The sequence below is a fragment of the Dermacentor albipictus genome, chromosome 9 (genome assembly GCF_038994185.2).
Source record: "Dermacentor albipictus isolate Rhodes 1998 colony chromosome 9, USDA_Dalb.pri_finalv2, whole genome shotgun sequence".
Taxonomy (NCBI): Eukaryota; Metazoa; Arthropoda; class Arachnida; order Ixodida; family Ixodidae; genus Dermacentor; species Dermacentor albipictus.
This window is the reverse complement of record NC_091829.1, coordinates 56716847-56738163: the sequence shown is the minus strand read 5'-3', so window position 1 is coordinate 56738163 and position 21317 is coordinate 56716847. Positions and strand designations below refer to the sequence as shown.

Sequence of the window (21317 nt, the reverse complement as noted above, 5' to 3'; positions counted from 1 at the left end):
CCGCCTTTTTTTTTTGCTGGTTTTTTCTTAATACAATGCACCAACTAGCCCAACATCGTGTTTTACTTCTTGTTTCAATGATAAACCTGAACCTACATAGCGTCCCAGTTACATGTTCGGAGGTCAGGACCATTTTTTTAAAGCAAACTACAAACTGTTTGTATGACCCACCGATATAAAAAAAATCGTATTTTAATACTACGATGTTAAAGTGGGCAGAACTTATATCAAGTTGGAAATATATTTATTTTGCTTTGAAAAAAGAATGAACTGTGTCCGATAGAGAACAAAAATAAACAAATATAATATGAACAGACTAAAATTTCCGGCAATATATTTATGCTAGTTTATATATAATTCCCTAGTGTATATCCTGGGCATGCTTATTTATGGACAGCCAGCGGACGTTCAAAATGGGATGTCCCATGGACATCCCGATGGGATGTCCTTCGGACATCCAAACAGGATATGGACTTCTCCTGTACGTCCCACGGACGTCCGTGTTGGATATCCGGATGGGTGGACGTTGGGACTTATGGTGGACGTCCCACGGATATCCGTGGTTACTTGGGTTAATGTTATGCCTAGCATTCTTCGATATATCGCTCCTTGCGTGGTCCTTAACTTGTTCTCGAACTTCTTTGTCAACCATCAAGTTTCTGCCCCATATGTTAGCACTGGTAGAATGCATTGATTCTACATCTTTATTTTCAACGATAGTGGTAAGCTTCCAGTCAGGATCTAACAAATATGTCTACCATATTCGCTACAACCCATTTTTATTCTTCTGAAAATTTCCTTCTCATGATCAGGGTCCCCTATGAGTAATTGACCTAGGTAAACATACTCCTTCACAGACTCTAGACGTTGACTGGTGATCCTGAACTCTTGTTCCCTTGCCAAGCTATTGATAATTCTCTTTGTCTTCTGCGCATTAATCTTCAAACCAACTTTCCACATTCTCTGTTAAGGTCCTTGATCATTTGTTGTAACTCATCCCCAGTGTTGCTGAACAGGACATTGTCATGTGTAAACCGAAGGTTGCCGAGATATTCACCATTGATCTTCGCTCCTAAGCCTTCCCAGTTTAATAGCTTGAATACTTCTTCCAAGCATGCAGTAAATAGCATTGGAGAGATTGTGTCTTCATGCCTGACCCCTTTCTTTGTAGTTATCTTTCTACTTGCGGAGATCGAATCAAGGTAGCCATGGAATCTTTGTAAATATTTTCCAGGATATTCATGTATGCCTCCTGTACTCCTTGATTACATAATGCCTCTATATGACTGCTGGTATCTCTACTGAATCAAATGCCTTTTCATAATCTATGAAATCATATAGAGAGGTTGATTATACAGTGCAGATTTCTTGGTTACCTGATTGATGACATGGATGCGATCCATTGTAGAGTATCCCTTCCTGAAGCCAGCTTGTTCTCTTGGTGGACTGAAGTCAATTGTTGCCATTATTCTGTTGGAAACTTTTGGTGAATATTTTATACAATACTGGAAGTAAGATAATGGATCTAGAATTTTTCAATTCTTTAACGTCTCCCTTTTTGTGGATTAGTATAATGTTGGTATTCTTCCAGTATTCTGGAACCTTTGAAGTCTTGAGACATTTTGTATAAAGGGCCACAAGCTTTTCAAGCATCTTCTCCATCTTTGATTAAATCGACTGTTATTCCATCTCCTACACTTTTCCCCATTTCATGTCTTGCAGGGCCCTTCTAACTGCATTGCTAGTTATAGAAGGAGCCTCTGTAACCTGTTCATTACTACTTCAAATGGAGTTATCGTGGCTGATCTGGGTACTGTACAGGTCAGTGTAGAATTCTTCCGCTGCTTTTACTATATCTTTGAAATTGCTGATGATATTACCCTGCTTATCTTTCAGCTTATTACCCTGCTTATCTTGGCTTGTCCTTTGTCAAGTTTTCTTCACTGATTTCAAGCTGTGTCCATCTTTTACCGTTTTCTCAGTCTTTCTCACATTATAATTTCAAATATCCCTTACACTTTCCTTGTTGCTCAGTTTTGACAGTGTGAATTCTATCTGATCTCTTGAGTCAGACACTTTCATTCTTTGTCATTTATTAGGCCCTTCGTTACTTGGAAGAGCTTACCTACTGGTTGCCTTGGTGCCTTACCTTCCACTTCAATTGCTGCTTCTGAAGCCAGCCTAGTTACGGTTTCGTTCATTACCTCTATGTCATCTTCATCCCTCTCTTCTAAGGCTGCATATTTGTTTGCAAGTACCAGCCTGAATTGGTCTGCTTTTACCCTTACTGCGTCTAGGTTCGCCCGTTTCTTGACCGATTTTACTCTTTCTGTCTTCATATAGAGGTGAATCCTAGACCTCACTAACCTGCAATCATTGCACTTTACCTAACATTTCTACATCCTACACTATGCTAGGATCGACAGAAAGTATGAAATCTATTTCATTTCTTGTTTTTCCATTAGGGCTTTTCCAGGTTTACTTTCTGTTGCTACGTACACTTTCTGAAGAAGGTGTTCATTATTCGGAGCTTATTCCTTTCTGCAGATTCTACCAATATTCCTCCTCTAGTGTTCCTAGAATCAATGACGTAGTCAATTGCCAACTGCCTTTTCACCATCTTGCTTTTTGCCCACTTTTGCATTGAAGTTGCCCATGACTAATGTATACAGAGTTAGCACTTTTCTCGTCACTAATTCAACATCTTCATAAAACTGTTCTATTTGATCATTGTGAGTGGAGGTTGGAGCATAGGTTTGCACCATCTTTAATCTATACCTCTTATTAAGTTTGATTACAACTACAGCTACCCTCTCATTAATGTTGTAGAATTCGTCAGTGTCGCTATGTCCATACAGATTAGGAACCTTACCCTGCATTTCTTCTTGTCTGCGAGTCCTCTATAGCAGAGGATGTGGCCATTATTCAGCACTGTATAGGCAGTGGTTAATGAGGTTAAGGCACTGGCCTTAACCTCATTAAGGCCAGTGATATCCCATATATGATGCTTGATAGTTCCTCAAAGAGTCTTGATTCACCTCAATATGAAAAGAGAAAGAGTAAAATTAGTCAAGAAACAGGCCAACCCAGATGCAGTAAAGTTTAAAGCATGCATATTCAGAATGGTACTTGCAAACAAATATGCAGCCTTAGAGCAGTGAGATGAAGGGAGATAATGAATGAAGCCATGCCTATACACGCATGCATTGTTCATAAGTATTGGAAGTGTTCATAAGTGTGGCCTATCTTTACCAATGCTGTTCTCTCGTGTTGCAGCGTAACACAGCAACAGCTTCACCCAATTAATATGTTGCACTTGAGCTATACAAGGAATGTTTTCCTTGTGTGAAAAGTGAAACATGATTCCTTAATTTATTAAGCATGCTGATTACAAGAAGCCGATTGTACCTACATCAATATCTAATGTAACAAAACAATTTAAATCAGAACCTTTCTCACTGATAGCGTGGAAAGAACATTTTATAATGAATATTGTATATAACAATATTTTCATGTCAGGTGTGACTTCGCTTTAGGAAGGTTATACCGTACTTTAACAGTAGATTGTTCTGTAGATTTGTGTCTTTCTATTTAGACAGCTGAAAATGCTAATACTGTTTTAACATTCCAGGTTGCAGTGAGTGGGCCTGTTAGCATTGTGTCATGTTTTGAATCTCGATAAATGCTTGCAACCAGCTGTACTATCCATCCTCTTACATTGCAACCAGTAACTTGTATGAGAAATGTGAAACAGACGGTTTGTCAGCAAGCTTATATTTATAGAGAGTACCATACTTACGGAAAACTCTTCGCATTTCAAAAGCTGGTCAGTGGGTCATGACTGATCACAAGGTAACCGAAAGTCGGCAGGCTCTCTACCGCAGTCACTGAACGTGTGTTTGTGTTTGCTTAGGATTACACCATGATCATGCTTGTTGGAATAGCATCGGTTTATATGTGAGTGTACAATGGGAATACTTGTACTTTGCATAAGTATTAGTTCGATGAGCTGAAAAATCCATTATTAATTATCTACGTTTACCAAACAAGCATGTACGTGCTTACACAATGGTAGTAATAAGTATTTCTCTATTAGTGAATGCAAGACGAGTTGCAGTGCAACATACTTCTTTTGTCAGCTTGCTGTTTCTACTTATTAATACAAATATTAGTATAATATTGTAAATAAATTTACCTCTTTCTCTCTAATAAAAAAAAGACACCAATCTCACAGAACAGGACTTTGCATCCACATGAATGGTAGTGTATTTACCAACAAGATTTGGTGTTAATCTCTCTCTCTCTATATATATATATAAATATACAACAATGTCATTAGGCAGCAATGATTACTCGATTTGTATCTGCCATGTTGAGATGCCTCTCTAAAATGAACACCAATCTAGGCCATGCCAGACGATGTCTGCCCTTGCTTTTCGCCATTGTGCAAACGGCGAAAATGACTGGTGATGTGCTGACCACAAGGTGATGTGCTGACCACAATATCTTTACGCTACCTTTTGGTACATGGGCTGTGGAACAGGTTGTAGAAAACACTGTCCTTATTCCATCTCAGCGACAGACATATAGGGCACTTGGTCCATGTAGGCCAGAAAAACAATCTCAAGAGGTTTTTTCGATTAAGAAAAGGCGCACAGCGCCACAAACGAAAAGGTGCAGATGGTGCCAGTCATGGTGTGCCAGGCTGCACCCACTCACTGCAACACTCTTAAAGCGGTTGGAACCTTTGGGGTGTCTATTTGTCCCACAACGACAATCGTCATCTACTTTGCTTGCGTTTCCTTTCTTGAAAACTCTGCGCTCGCTACTTTCCTGTCGAGAATGCTGTGTCACGCTGGTAAAGCGCAAACCGTTCGTGACTTGTAAGTACCGGGCTCGCAGCGTTAAAGAAAGGAAATGCGGGCAAGACACCATATGACGACTATTGCTGTGGTACAAAATAAGCCCCAGAGGATGTAAATTTCTTTGAGAGTGAAGGTAAGAGCAGTGCCTTCTTTATGCTAAATGTTTCTACCGAGTTGCGACGTCATGAAGCAGTATGTGGTCACGTGAGAGCCTGCCATTGCGACGTTTCGACGCTCGCTCCGGTTCGCTCGGTCGTACGTTATGCTGCTACATCGGCTCTCACAACGACCAGCTGAACACGAGGCGACCGAGAGAGCCGGACAGAACGTTATACAGTTGCAATGTCCTGGACTTACGAGATCACATTGTCCATATTGGCGGCGAGGAGTTACGGAGTCGCCCTCTATCGGAAGCGCCTCGCTGCCGTAGTATGAGGGATCACGTGGCACGCTCCTCATAGGTTTTGCTGTCAGCGCTCACTGAAAACACCACGCGCGAGCCCTCCCAGACATTTCTGTAAGTACTTTCTAAACGAGAGAAGTTTCTTACTGTCTAAATAATAATCTTGGGCAAGCTGAAAGCACACAATCGTTTACAGCCGCTATATCTTTACCGAATACGCACAGTGAACGCCACTGCGCGCGGTCGCCGCGATGGAGTCTCCCGAACCGGCTTCTTGCGTGAAAGGTAGGTAAACGCTGAGAGCAAACTATGTGAAATATGTTGTTATAGTGTTTGTATAACTAAATGGAGCGTAATAGAATGAAGCCTCAATGCAGCGATCGCGCAGATTCGCAGCGACCGACTGCGCGTCTGCATACTTGTCCACGCACTGTTTCGCTTTCTCCGCGCGCGCGTTTTCGCACCGTGCCATGAGCTTTAGGCCGCAGAATATGAGCATTTGACAGTATACAGGCAACCATTCTTGCGTGGGCGCTATCAGAGCTGTTCAAAAATAATTTTATTGTAGAGACTTCGACGCCTACGGGGACTGTGATGTGCCGTCGCGACGATGCAATCTTTTTTTTTTCTTCTAAATTCTTTGAACTTTCAATACTATTTCTCGAGTTGCGTCGCACTGTATGTTTATCCGCGTTCTCAGCGTGCAATTTCCCGCTGCTCCTTTTTTGTAATCCAGTGCATTAATTCATAACACAAACATGACCATATGCCACGCTTTCTTCAAATGTGCTTCTTACCGCTGCCTTTCCACTCCACTGAACTTGCCAGTATCTATAGGATCGACAAGTTCACAGACCAAACCGTCATGACATTAGTCGGGCAGCGGGCTCAGGCGAGCGTCTCAGTGCGCGTTTCCAGAACATCGCAGACCGGGCGCCGTAACAGAAAGCTTCCTCGCGTCTGTGCTTGCTGGATACCCGAGTTGTAGCCGATGACTGCCGGTTTTAAGTTTTGCGAGCCAAGCTTCACACAGCTTCTTGTCCTGCGGCTACGTGTGAATAAGGCCGACACCGGCCTCCGTTACGTGCGTCCGGCCCTGCGGCACCGAGCAGTAGCCTGCCATGTTGCGCGCCTTCAAAGGCAGCCACTACCTATTGTAGTGCTTTCAAGCGTTGTAAAGGAGACACTCGAAGCGGGAAAATTTCGCCACTAAATGAAAACCGCAGCGTACGAGGGAATTTAAACTCGTTTTCAGCTCGCTTCGGCGCGCCCGAAGCAGCCGACGCGGCCGCTATGTCCACGTGATCCCTCCTAGCACGTCACGCCGACGGTGGCGCCAGCTTTTCCAGTGGTGGAGCTCAAGGCCAATACCGTGCAATGACGTCGCTACACAGTATCCTTACCCTCCTGGCAAACGAAATCAAAACTCGCCGCAGAAAGCCTATTATAGTAGTTTATTTACGATGCCCTGAGAGTTCTCACGCTTTTGTAGAGTTTAGAGGTGCAGATAATTTCTTGTAGAAAAAAAAAAAACGAATAATCTGAAATATTGAACTACGTCGCCTAAAGCCAAATCAAGCCTCTGGGGATTCCGAAACCAACTGGGCGGTGTTTAGCGCGGTTCAGTTTGTACGCGTAGGTCCGTCTGTTTAGCGCTAGCATAAGATAGGCGAAAGCGTGTTACGGACTTCGCTCCTTAAGATTCGACCACTGCTGTTTTTGTTTCGTTGATTTTTTTTCAGTCCCTCACCATGAATTTTAACAGTATCGCGCGCTATCGCCCGGTGCGCGGGAAAGCCAGACATTCGGGCAGACATCATAGTTTTCTGCAGATGCGCCTCGTGGAACGTACGATGACTCTGGGCAAAAGCAGCGGCGCTAGGAGGGTAAGCTTGAACAGTGGGCTAGCGCGAATATGAGTATGCTCAGACAGGTGCGGAGCACCATGCAGTTGTAAGGAGCGACGACGAACCGAAGAATCGATTGCGCGGCTGCTAGCAAATGCTCGTGCAAGAACCGCAGCAAAACTCCAGACACGGAAGGCAGTGATGTGTGCCGTGGGTCACCATCCCTTTTTGAGGTAATTCGTATACTTGTTTATTTGCATGATATAAGTCTGTGCGCAGTGCTAATTTAAACCGAATTAACAGTCAGGCGAAGTGAAGGACAGGTGTATACGTTTGGATTCAGTAGCATGAACAGAATTAACACTCCGTGGGTATACCTTCTGCTTCACCACGATTGGCGCTCCTTGGTGGAGCTGTATATAGTATCGCCATCGAAAAACATCATGAAGCAGTGGTTTTCTATATACGAAAGTTCGTATGTGTACGTCAGCATGCCAGAAGCTTCCTATAAGCAAACATGAAATGTAACGTGCCTTCATGCACATTATAATAAGCTGACTTAATTACGAGGGGCTGCTGAAAAGTTCCTGCCTTTGCGCTGAAAGAATAGAGTCAATGTTATGAAGTGACATGCACCTTTATTCAACATATATTCCTCAGACTGGTGCTCTTGTTACATCGTTGCTTCAGGTTTTCTATTTCATTAAAAAAAAAAAATCTTGTGATAGGTCGTCAAACCAGCAATCAGCAGCATGCTGATCGACATAAAAAATGTTGCCAAATGGCTACCGTTCATGTGTTTCTTCAAGTTAGGAAACAGATCATTGGTAGTCAGAAGGCTCCAGGCCGGGTGAATAGGGAGTACGGTGGACCATGTGTAAACCCAGGGTCTTCAATTTGGCAGCCACAACTTTGGGCGTGTGCGAAAGTGCATTGTCCTGGTACAAAAGGATCCCTTTGGTCAACATTTCCCGTTGTTTCGTGTTTACTGCCTCCTCCGAGTGCTCCTAGGAGGATGGCATAGTACTCTCCGGTTATATATCAGCTAGAGCCAGGTAGTCCGCCAAAAGAACACTGTATTTGTCCCAGAAAATGGACATCATGACGTTTTTGGCTGATTTCTGGGTGTGGAACTTTTTCAGTCGTGGGGACCCACTGTGACAGCGTTCCTTTGACTGTTCCTTGGTTTCTGGTTCATAAATGTGCCGCCAGGTTTCATACTCTTTCACGAAAAAATCCTATGTACCATCAAAATGTGCCAAAACAGCTCTGGATGCCTCAACTCGTTCCTCTTTCTGTTAAAAGATTTTGGCACCCACTTCGTTGAAAGCCTGTGCATGTGTGGGATATCGGTGGGTATGTCCAGTGACTGTTCTATCTTCTTGGCCTAATTCACCGATCCTCAAGAATGGGCTTATGGACAGCCGCGCTTGTTGCCGGATCTGTTGAAGTTGTGAGGCACCCAATGCGGAGTTCATCTTTAATGGTAAAATGCACTGTCTTGAAATGAGAAACCCAGGTTTTCACTGTGCTTTAGGAAGGTTTGTTGTCCTGGAATGTTTGTGGGGTCTCAGTGTGCATGTCTTTTGCAGACTTTCTCTGGAGATGAAAAAATTTCACGATGTCCCATAAATCCACAGACGTGACACTTGTTTGTACCTCTAAAATTGCAGGTTCTATCTGAAATTAAGATATCTACGAAAATCTCACATCTCTCATTTCCACCATTGCTTAACTTGATGTAAAGCTTTTATATGGTACCATGTTTATGTTTGAGTTCTAAATGCGAGGTGGCAAAGCCAGGAACTTTTTATCACCCCCTCGTCACTGCACAGCTGTCTTCCTGTTTGTGAAAACACTTGCTAGTTTCTCTTTGTATCTCTTAGTACGTCAACCGCTTCAGCTGGTGATCGTGTTATGAACTGACTATATCAGATCCAGTCGATTTTACGGAACTTTGGAAGTTATACATTCCCGGTAGCTCAGTAGGTTTTAAATGTCAGCACCCCCCGATGACACATTTTGTTGGGGTCATCCCCTTTACATTTATTGGGTTCATTGTCTAGTTTTGTCAGCTTGCTCGAAGAGCTCTTATCAGGAGTTTTCGCTACTGACAACCCATTGTTCACTTTTCTGTATTTTATGTACTGTGCTTTCACCCACATGCCTGGTTCCATCTGAGAGATGTGGAAGCTCACTGCAATGTAATAAATTTTATTTACGTTCCGAACATTCTCCCTACTCTGCAGGCCATGGTAATGTGAAAGGGGGCTCTTGATTTTCCTTCTAAAGTGACTGTTTAACATGATCTTCCTTTCTTCAGTGAATTGAAAAAGTGCCACATGACAAAGCGGTATCTCAGTCTCATCTAAACCGCATGCGTCAGCAAGTTATTGACCTTGGATTTCTGCAGTAATTTTAATCCAAGTGTCGAGTGCACCTTACTTTCTATACATAAATAGCAAAAATGTCGATTTGATTCATGCTATTCGGGTGGCTTGCATGGTGCTTTCACTGCGTCTGCTGCAAGCGTGATGAACATTGAGAATTAGTTTTGAATGACATTTGCACATGAAATGAATGGCTTTGGCCAGCCACATCCATTTTGGATTAATTGAAAGGAAAGTGTAGTGCCCACTAAGGTTGTTCATAAAGTGCATAGAAACTGAATTAAGCAGTTATTTCATTGTGAAAAATTGTGTCCTGCACCTACAGTACTTATGCGTGCACTCGACCTCCCTACCCTTCCTTCATTCTTCCTCCTCAGCTGTTATTTTTTTATTTATATTTGTTTGACTGCCTAAATAATGAATCTTTCTTCACTAATATTTCTTGCATTATTCAATACAAATTTATGAGCTTAACGTCCTGCCATATGCATGCGCCTGTGGTGACCTATAAATGGAACTTGGGTACGTGTCCCTTGTATATTTGTATGCCAGTTCCACAAAAGCATGTTTCACTGCTGTAAACCAGTTGCCAAGCATTGCTACATTTTAAGTTGTGGATACTTACCTCACAATTTAAGATCACTGTTCTTCACGAATATTAAATCTCATGTGTCGATCTATTACATATTAAAGGTGTGAGGTGGGATTACAACCATTTGCAGCATCACCAAAAAAAAGAACAGCACAATGTTTCAAAGATAAATTGTTCCTTTATTGTGGTGTTTCACTAAACAGTCTTTATGTACAAGGAATAAATTAAATGACTATGAAGAGATGATTAACACTGCTATGACAAATGAGTGACTATATTACATTTCATTGGTTTAGTCCACTTCTTCTACCGTGGGTCCAGAGTGTTGCGATGTAGAGCTGTGCTTTGGTCCCTGTGCTTGATGGAGCTTGCTCATAATTGGCATGCAAGCCTGCTGCAATTCCTTGAGCCGGTGTTCGTACTCATCCTTCTCAGCCAGGCTGTTGGCGTCGATCCAAGAGATGGTCTCGCGACACTTGGAGAGCACAGAGTCCTTATCTGCAGCAGACAGCTTGTCTCCTGCTTCTTCAGCTGCCTGCTTGACTCCATAGGCATAAGACTCCAGAGAGTTCCTAGCAGCCACCCTCTCACGCTGCGCCTCGTCCTCCTGCTTGAACTTCTCGGCTTCGGCGAGCATGCGCTCAATGTCCTCCTTGGAGAGACGGCCCTTGTCGTTGGTGATGCGGATGCTCTCCTGCTTGCCCGTGCTCATGTCCCGAGCAGAGACCTGCAGGATTCCGTTGGCATCCATGTCGAAGGTCACCTCGATCTGGGGAACACCTCGAGGTGCCGGCGGGATGCCGTTCAGGTTGAACGTTCCCAGCAGGTGGTTGTCCTTTGTGAGGGCACGCTCGCCTTCGAAGACCTGGATGGTGACAGCGGGCTGGTTGTCCGAGTAAGTGGTAAAGGTCTTGGATGTCTTGCAAGGGATGCGCGTGTTTCGTTCCACGATGCGCGTCATCACTCCGCCCGCCGTCTCGATGCCCAAGGACAGCGGGGCCACGTCGACCAGCAGCACGTCCCTGATGGCCTCGCTCGAGTCGCCGCTCAGGACGGCCGCCTGCACCGCTGCTCCGTATGCGACGGCCTCGTCGGGGTTGATGCCCATGGACAGTTCCTTGCCGTTGAAGAAGTCCCGAAGCAGCTTCTGCACCTTGGGAATCCGCGTAGAGCCGCCCACCAGCACGACGTCCTGGATCTCCGACTTGTCCATCTTGGCGTCGCTGAGTGCGCGCTCCACCGGTTCGAGCGTGCTTCGGAAGAGATCCATGCAAAGCTCCTCGAACCGGGCGCGGGTGATCTTGCTGTAGAAGTCGATGCCTTCGAAAAGCGCGTCAATCTCGATGCTCGCCTCGGTGGAGCTGGACAGAGTCCTCTTGGCACGCTCGCAAGCGGTGCGAAGTCTCCGCACCGCTCTCGGATTTGCCCTAAGGTTCTTGCGGTGTTTGCGCTGGAACTCTTGCACAAAGTGTTCGACCATGCGGTTGTCGAAGTCTTCGCCTCCAAGGTGCGTGTCTCCCGCAGTGGATCGGACCTCGAACAAGGAGCCCTCATCGATGGTCAGCACGGAGACGTCGAAGGTTCCGCCTCCCAGGTCGAAGATGAGGACATTCTTCTCGCCGCGCAGGTTCTTGTCGAGTCCGTACGCGAGAGCGGCCGCGGTCGGTTCGTTGATGATGCGCAGCACGTTTAGCCCGGCTATTGCGCCGGCGTCCTTGGTGGCCTGCCTTTGCGAGTCGTTGAAATAAGCAGGCACCGTGATGACGGCGTCGCTCACTTGCTTTCCCAGGTATGCCTCCGCCGTCTCCTTCATCTTGGTCAGAACCATGGCGCTGATCTCTTCCGGGTTGAAGCGTTTGCGCTCGCCCTTGAACTCGACGCTGATCTTGGGCTTGCCACAGTCATTCTCCACCTTGAAGGGCCAGTGGCGCATGTCTTCCTGTATCTTGGGGTCGTCGTAGCGGCGCCCGATGAGCCTCTTGGCGTCGAACACCGTGTTCTCCGGGTTCATGGCCGCCTGCGCCTTGGCAGCATCGCCGATCAGCCGTTCCGTATCCGTGAAGGCTACGTAGCTCGGCGTCGTGCGGTTGCCCTGGTCGTTGGCGATGATCTCGACGCGGCCGTGCTGGAAGACGCCCACGCAGGAATACGTGGTGCCGAGGTCAATGCCGATGGCCGGCACGTCAGACTTTCTGCCGATAGGCATGACGATTGTGTTGTGGTAGTTGCGTTCCCTTCAGAACACTTGCTCACTCGTTGCGGTGAATGAGTAATCTGCTGCACCGCGGTCGCGACGCGCGATTTATACCGTTCGCGCGCTTTTCTAGAAACGCCCAGATGCTTCGCGAGCCGCGGTAACCAATGAGGGCAAAGTGGGACGGTGACGTCAGGAGAGCCGCTCCGTGATTGGTCCGTTGCGATTGGAAGCATCGAGAAGGCTCTCGCATCGTCTGCTCGCAGTGGAGAGCGTGTTTTCGCGCACGCAAAACGAAACTGTTTTTTTTCTTCTTTTTTCTTTTTTCCCTGCTGTTTGTGCTCGGTGAGCAAGGTAACCGAGATATGGTTGTCACTTTAGAGAACTGATGCAGACCAGTGTCGTTTAATGAAGCCCACCCTGAGCTGCTTTCGATATTTTCGGTACCTGTCGCGATTTTTGTGCGGTCGATCTTCTCCACCCACTTTAGAAGAATCAGAAAGCTCGCGAGCGAATGTTAGATGCCAACTGTGGGAAAAGTAAGCCGATATATGAAGTCGTCAATTCGTCCGCTGTGTTCTCGCCGCGGGACTTCGCCCGGCCGAACTTCAGCGTCGACGGGGAAATGCATTCACAGTTCAACGGAATAATAATCCCCCGATCGAAAAAATAACATAATAAAAATGAAATAGCCATCAATCGGCGTTGCGTACGCCCGTGCGTGGAAGGGGAAAGCACGGTGGCTTGATTGCAGTGGCGTAGCTAGGTCGTCTGGCACACGGGGCCCATAGGTCTTCTGTCCCCCCCCCCCCCCCCCCCTCGAAGTGTACCTGGCGATAAGAGGGGTACACCCCTCCCCCCCCTCACTGGCCCCTTGCACCCCCCCCCCCCCCTGTTGCTACGCCACTGCTTGATATAGACGCGTTAATTGGGGGCGGGTGGTTTAATTGATGCAATTATTTCCGTACGACAGCGCGAAATAAGATAGAAAGATACGACCACGGCGTAAAAAGATTTCTTCTTTACGCCGTGGGCAAGGCACACGAAAAACACAACGTTTATTTCGCCAAGATCAGTTTGATTCTAGATTGTTATATTCTGTGTAACTTATTCGCGTTTTTTATTCCTTCATTTTCATGGTTTGTGTTTAACTTGTTTTACACTTTATGTATCCTCATTTATTACTTAGGCTACATGATCCCTGGCGAATCTCCCTGAGTGGGTATACAGGGTGTCTCACTTAACATGATCCAGAAAGTTAAAAATGAAAGGTGCGTCGGAAGTGAACTGAACCGAACGCATACTATTCGCAGTAGCCTATAGTACATGCAATAATAACTCAGACAATCTATTTGTTTCCCCATAACTCACTAATTAAGTTTAGTTACCAGACTTTTTAATTATTGGCTGAGGACCCCAATTATGATACGCAGATTTGTAGAGCACCTTCAGAAGCCACCGATCGAGTTGTTTCCTTTACGATATGTCTCACGCAGTCCTTTTTTCCAGTTTCAAAGAAAGCCCGTGAAATACGAAAAAAAAAAGTTACGCATGACCACCTGACGGAGCGCTTGCGCAGTGGTATCGTGCTGCTCTCAAGTGTGTGTTCGGTGAACAAGGTCGGCTGCATTGCGACTCAACGAAAAAGCGGCAGGGCATTCTTTATGTCATCGGCAGCGCTCGGCCAGCACCTTGCGTTTTAGCCCTCATCCGACTGGAGCCGACCTTGTTCACCTAGCGCATGGTTGAGAGAAGCACGATACCACTGCGCAAGCGCTCCGTCACATGGCTTTGTTCATATCTCGCGGGCTTTCCTTGCAACCAGGGAAAAAGGACTACGTGAGACGTATCTTGAAGGAAACAACTCGATCGGTGGTTTCTGAAGGTGCTCTACAAACCTGCATATCATACTTAGGGTCCTCAGCCAATAATTAAAAAGTTGGGTAATTAAACTTAATGAATTAGTTAATTATGGGGAAAACAAAAGAAATTGTCCGAGTCAGGCTGTTGCGAATAGTATGCGTTCAGTTCAACTCTCTTCTGACGTGCCTTTCATTCTAAAATTCTTCGCCCAAGTTATGCGGGGCACCCTGTATATGTGCCATTAATTAATTTGCACTTGCTCAAGCTTACATATCTGCAGTCATGTTGTCGTTTTTCGTGTGCCTCATCTTTTGATCGTTTAGTTCAAGCTGATTGAGGAAATTGAATGCTATATCAACTAACTCAATACAATTGATGTATTTCCATGATTTGACCTAGTGGAATGTGCGAGTGCTAACAAATTAAGAGAGAGATAAATGAGATGAGAAAGGCAGAGAGGTTAACCAATAGAGAAGCTTGTAGCTCGGCACTACCCAGCACTGGGGGAAGGCTAAGAGGTGAAAGAAATATGGGAAAGAAATCTAGCAGAGAAAGAGAGGTGAGAAAGAGACAAAGAGCGCTGCTGTGCCCTGGTTTAGTTTAGTGCTCTAGTCATGTAAGCAGGCTGAAGTGCCTCAGCACTAACCACCCAGTGATTCTCAGCTTAGCGAAACAGGCACGGCAGCTGGCCAAACGGGAGGCGGAAAAACTGCTGCCAATGCTGAACCGGTGGCTCCCAACTAATACATGCATGCTTTGTGGAGTCATTTCCATAAACATATATTTATTTGCATAAGATTTTCGTTAGATTGCAGTTAACAAAGATAATTGCATGGGCTTTGTTATGAAAATTGGCCGATTCCTGTTTCTGTTCTCTTTCACTGTATAATTTTTTGGTGGGCTCATTAAAGATTTTGCAGACAAGGTCTCAAATGACAAGAACCGGTCTGTACCTATGTTGCACATGCAGTTGCTGATCAAATTTCTTGTTTCACATTAAAGAATATTGCTAACAGCATTCTAATATGTGCATTCATTCATTTGCTCAGTGCGCTAGTTAGTTGACCGTTTCGTTTAAAAGTGGGACAGTGGCTTTTCCATCTTCACGACTGAGCTTGGCAAATGTAGTCGTCTTGTGGCTAGATTACATGGCTAATTATAATAGTTCTTCTTAAGAGCTCCATGCCTCCTTAGTATTTCCCAAATGTGCAGTATTTAAACGGCCTCAAAATACACGTGTCATATATGTGACGTGCCAGCAAGTTATGGCTGGTACTACCATGCAGGGCAGCTAAAACCCCCTCCCATGTGCACAGCAAAACACTTACTGCAACCAATGCTGTTGTAGCATTGTGGCCATTTTTGTTTGTTTTGCTTATGTGTTAGGGGTGTAAGTGCTGCAGCTGTATTCAACAGCCGTAAAGAATGGATCGTAATAAGTTTCTTTCGGTGGTGCACTCCTCTGAAAGTATCTTGAAACTGTAAAAGCGCACAATGACAACTAGCCCAGTTGTCCATTCTGAAAGTAGCTGTGGTCTTTCTTAAAATTCTGCAGCACACCAAAGCAGCTCTTGCCCTCGCCGTAAGAGCCCCGCTGCACTCCGCATTCGGTATTTTATCGTTCAGTTACGCTGAGGGACGTCGACACTCAACACAGGAACGGCCATCCGCCTATGAGCTGCGCTCTGAAACAAATGTATGCCTGAGGCAAACTTAATAAAATAGCCTACTATTCTTTGCTCCCTCACATCGACGTGTGTGCGGGACTTTTAGGAATTTCAAGACTTACAAGTTGGCAGGTATGAAAACTCGACATGCGTCTTGCCATTGTTGCCTTTGAGCCTGCCAAAGGGTACCACTGGCTTGCTTTGTGGTGGCATTGTGAAATTTGTATGTTAATTGGTTCGTTCGCTTGGCCTACAATTTCTGAACTAGTTCATGAGGTGCTGCACTTCGTTGTTTGTTTCACCAGTTTAGCATGACTGCATCTACGCATCGCCATTCGTTTGACACAGTGCAGACTTCATGCAGGACAACCTAACAGCGTTCCGTGAAGTCAGAGAGGCAGTTCACAGCAGTCGGAGAGATAGTGTAGAGCTCGTAAAGGTTGTGCCATGCTGGTTCTGCACATGCAAGAACTGGCACTGAACTGGCAGGTTCACAAAGTGCAGCCAAATCGAGAGGACCTGATGTGACAAATATCAAAGTCTTAATGTTAGAATGACCACTTAGAGAAAGAGCACAAGAGGCAACTTTAGGTCTGCAGCGAACATGCGCTGATAAGTATACACGATGCAGCAAGATTCATAAGTACCAACGCGCAAAGAAGGGATTACTATGTTCAACTGTATAAGCAAATTACACTGCAAATGCAACAGCGAAGTGGGTACTCTTGCCGCTATATGTATTATAAATAAGCAAGAAAGAAAGAGAAAACAAAAGCAGCTATGTTGCCCTGAAGTTCTTGCAGCTGCTTTCTGTGATGCCAAGGATTTTTACGCCATCTACTCGAGTTCACTTAATGGTTTATCGCTAAAGGACTGCATTGCATGCTTAAAGGGGCTATTAAAGAACTTTTGAACTTAGTTTGAAAATGTTGCCGATCTGTAGAAGAGGCTCCTGTGAATACGTGAATTTAATTGCACTGCATGCAGCATGTAATTTACAATCTCGTGCCAGAAATAGCGAAAAATAGCTTGCTGTCACTTTCGCAATGTCATCATGCAGCGTCATCTCAAGCAGATGGACCCACCAACGCTATTGGCTGATTGCGTGACGGCAAGGCCATTTTTAGTAATACATAATTGATAATTTTGAGTTAAATAAATTATATATCTGTCTGCTATCTCAAAATGACACAAAATTGATTTCATCTTTGGCCTGCGGGTTTGCACATGAAAATTACGTGTAGCTGTGTCTTCTGCATGTGACCTACGAAATAGAAACAGCGTGTGGCATAGCACAGTCTACCGCAGCCATGGTAACCCCTTTCGCCTCTGCGACACTCAACTTTTGGGTAGGGCTTTGTCCTCTTGCCTTCTCTGCTGTGCAGCTTCCTGCATGCTTGTGGAGACGAAAAGAGGGCTATACACTAGAGCTATACAGGCAACATTTTTCTTGTGTGAAAACTGAAATTTGATTCCTTAATTTAATTAGCGTGCTGATTACAAGATGCCGACTGTACCTGCATCAATATCTGATGTAACAAAACATGTAAATCGAAACCTTTCTCACTGATAGCGCTGAAAGAATGTATGTTTATAATGAATATTGTATATAACAATATTCCAACAACAGCCGTAATTTAACAGTAGATTTTTCTGTAGAGGGGGGGGTGTCTTCTTCTATTTAGTCAGCTGGAAATGCTAATGATGTTTTAACATTCCAGGTTTGAAGAGAATGGGCCTCTTAGCACTGTATCATATATTGAATCTTGATGCAGACTCACAATCAGCTGTGCTATACATACTCTTACATTGCAAGCAGTAACTTGTGTGAGAAATGAGGAACAGACAGTTTGTCGGCATGCAAGCTCATATTTATAGAGAGTACCATACTTATAGAAAACACTTCGCATTTCAAAAGCTGGTCATGACTGATCACAAGGAAACTGAAAGTCTGCAGGCTCACTACCGCAATCACTGAACATATGTTTGTGTTTGTTTAAGGTGACACCATGATAAGACTTGTTGGAGAAGCATAGATTTATACGTGATTGTATAATAGGAATGCTTGTGCTCCGCGTAAGTATTAGTTCGATGAGCTGGCAAATCCATCACTAATTATCTACATTTACCAAACAAGCAGGTGCTTACACAACGGTAGTTAGTAAAGTATTTCGCTATTAGCGAATCAAAGGTTTACGCATTGCAGTGCAAAGTACCTCTGTTGTCAGCTTGTTTCTACTTGTCTATTGTCTATACAAAAGACGACCATCTTACGGAAAAGGACTTTGCATACGCATGAGTTGCGGTGTATTGACCAATTAGATTTGGTTCTTATATATATATATATATATATATATATATATATATATATCGTATTAAAGCAATGTGATTATGCAGCAACAATTACTGTGCGTGTGGGTTTGTATCTGCCATGTCGAGATGCCATGCCACAGAACATCTGGCCTTCCTTTTTGCCATACTGCAAGCGACCGAAAGGGCTGGTGATGTGATGACTACAATTTTTTTACACTGCCTTTTGCTACATACGTTGTGAAATAGGTTGTAGAAAACACTGTCCTTATTCCAGCTCTGCAATAGACATCTGGCAACGGGTCCATGCGGGTAAGTAGAATAATCTCAAGAGGTTTGTCTGATTAAAAAAAGGTGTACGGCACCACAAACGAAAAGGTGTAGATGGTGCGCCACTTATTGTGTGCCGGGTTGCTCCCGTTCACTGAAAGGTTCAAGGGTGCACTGCACAGCGGCGGCACCTTGCCTTGCACCCCGTTCAATCTAGCACGGGGGCGCAGGGTGCACTACTGCAATCTTGGGAATCGAGGCCCTAGGTGCAGAGAGACATGACTGAATTGAATAAATGTAAAGGTCGTGCTTTTGCTTGTCATGGTCTGCGCCATGGCATGATATTATATATGTCTTATTTTTTCATTTAAATAGTGGACGGGTGTCTTTAAACCCCAGATAAGGTACTGCCAGGCCGAACAGCGCCCCAGTTAATTTAGTCTAATGGCTTTTGCCACTCCTAGTTTCGTTTATGCTGCTGAATTGCGACGTCATGACGTAGTACGTGGGAGCCTGCCATTGCGATTATAGTGTACTAATCTAGTACGCTGTAATTGCGATATTTCGACGCTCGCTCCAGTTCTCTTGGTTGTCCGTTATGCTGCTACATCGGCTCTCACAGCGAGCAGCTGCAAACGAGGCGACCGACAGAGGCGGACCTGTCGTAACGTTGGTATGTCCTAGCTGCTCCCACGCGACCACATTAGCCACATACTGCGTGACGACCGTCACGACTTTATCACTCTTCAGCCAACGTACACCCTCTGGGGTGTATATTTGCCACACAACGATAATTATGGTCCGTCTTGCTTGCGTTTCCTTTCTTGCAAACGCTGCGCTCGCCACTTTCCTCTCGTGAATGCTCTCATGCTGATAACGCGCACGCCGTTCGGGACTTCGAAGTACCGGGCTCGCAGCGTTAAACAAAAGAAATGCGGACAACAGATGGCGATTAATGTTGTGTGGCAAAAATAAGACCGGCAAAAAGTGTAATTTTGCGCTAAAGTGTATTACGCTGTATCCTCCTGGGAAACAAAACCAAAACTGGCCATAGAAAGCTTGTTATTTCGGACGTCCTGCGGTTTCTCACTATTTCTGTAGAGTTTAGAGGTCTAGGACCTTCTTTGTAACGAAAAAAGAAACGATTAATGGGAAATACCACATCAGTACCTCTTTAACGTCGCGTAAAGCCAAATCAAGCCTCTGGCGATTCCGAAACCAACCGCACGGCGGTTTGCGCGGTTTCGTTTGCGTAGGTGTAACAGAGGCGAATGTGTGTTACGGACTTCGTTCCTTAAAATTCGACCACTGCTGCTTTTGTTTCGTTAATACTTTTTTCACACCTTCACAATGAATTTTAACAGTATCGTATCCGACCTATTGCGTATTGCGCGCGCTATCACCCGGTGCGCGGGAAAGCCAGACCGGCCAGACATTCGGGCAGACTTCATGACAGTTTCTTGAGATGCGCCTAATGGAACATACGATGAATGTGGGCAGAAGCAGCGGCGCAAGGAGGGTAAGCTTGAACAGCGGGCTAGCGCGAATATGAGTGTGCTTAAAGGCAGATGCCGAGAACCACGCAGTTATTGTAAAGAGCGGCCAACCGAGGAAGCCGTATGCGCGGCTGCTAGAAAAAAATAAAAACGCAGCAAAACTTCCAACACAGAAGGCAGTGATGGGTGCCGCGGGTCACCATCCGTCTGTAAGGTTAATATACTTGTTTATTTGCATGATATAAGTCAGTGCGCTGTGCTTATTTGAAACGAATTAACTGTCAGGTGAAGTGCAGCTAGGTGTATATTACGTTTGGATTCAGCAGCATGAACAGAATTGCCACTCCGTCTGTATACCTTCCGCTTCAGCGCGATTGCCACTCCTTGGTGTAGCTGTACAGTGTCGCCGTATTACATAATATCATCGTGAAGCACAGCAGGACCCTCTGAAGCGGGGCGCCTCCCTGAGAGATGGCAAGCAGCCCGTGAGTTGCCCGTAAACCAGGAGTGGGCCGTCCAGCGGGCCAGGGCCATTGCCGAGAATCTTGTAAGATTTTCCTCGGGCGAGGGACCCGTGGCAGCATAGCCCCGGGCACCAACAGCAATAACCGTTGGACAAGTAAAGTTTATTCCTATACTAACCATCATGAAGCACTGATTGCCCACGAAAGTTTGTGTGCGTCAGCATGCCAGAAGCTTTCTTAAGAAATAATGAAATGTAATGTATTTCTTGCACATTGCCTAATAAGCGGACGTAACTACGAGGGGTTGCAGAAAAGTTCCTGGCTTTGTGCATAAAGAATAGAGTCAAAGTTTTAAAAGTACATAGTTATTCAACATATTCTGCCCTCAGAATGCACTTAATTGTTACGTCGTTGCTTCAGCTTTTCTAGTCTATTCAAGAAGAAATTTTGTGATGGGTCGTCAAACCAGCTCTCATCAGCATGTTTGACATCAACAGAATTGTTAAAATGACGACCCTTCATATGTTTCTTCAAGTTAGGAAACAGATGGTAGTCAGAAGGCACCAGGTGAATGGTGAGTATGGTGGAACATTGGAAACCTAGGGTCTTCAGTTCAGTAGCCACAACTTTGGACGTGTGCGAAGGTGAATTGCCCTGCAACAAAAGGATCCCTTTGGTCAATTTTCCCTGGCGTTTCGCCTTTACTGCCTCCTTCAAGTGCTCCAGGAGGCTGGCATAGTTCTCTCCAGTTATACTACAGCTCTGAGGCATGTAGTCCGCCTAAACAAAACAAAAAAAACCCCGCGGTCTTTGTCGCAGAAATTGGACGCCATGACTTTTTTGGCCGATATCTGAGTGTGGGACTCTTTTAGTCGTGGGGACCTGCTGTGATGCCAATCCTTTGAATGTACCTTGGTTTCTGGTTCATAAATGTGCAGCCAGGTCTCATCCACGGT

General features: G+C 45.1%; 2 protein-coding genes across 19 annotated transcripts in view; one reads left to right on the top strand and one right to left on the bottom strand.

The window, feature by feature from the left end:
* The first annotated feature begins 6860 nt into the window (after window positions 1-6860).
* The window catches only part of LOC135896569 (heat shock protein 68-like), a 95061-nt gene continuing 80604 nt past the window's right edge, over window positions 6861-21317 (top strand). For 6 of the 18 annotated variants that reach the window (XM_070525844.1, XM_070525846.1, XM_070525845.1 and 3 more), the window contains exon 1: window positions 19878-19920. The gene's annotated coding sequence lies outside the window, so the exon portion shown is untranslated. Of the gene's footprint in view, window positions 7349-19648; window positions 19921-19941; window positions 20112-20198; window positions 20445-21317 lie in introns of those variants that run through there. The other 12 variants (XR_011508667.1, XR_011508666.1, XM_070525841.1 and 9 more) reach the window with 7 other exon arrangements.
* Window positions 10254-12381, bottom strand: LOC135896575 (heat shock protein 68-like). Its single transcript, XM_065425033.2, has one exon. It carries the CDS (start codon window positions 12301-12303, stop codon window positions 10390-10392), a length of 1914 nt encoding a protein of 637 aa, XP_065281105.2. The 5' UTR covers window positions 12304-12381; the 3' UTR covers window positions 10254-10389.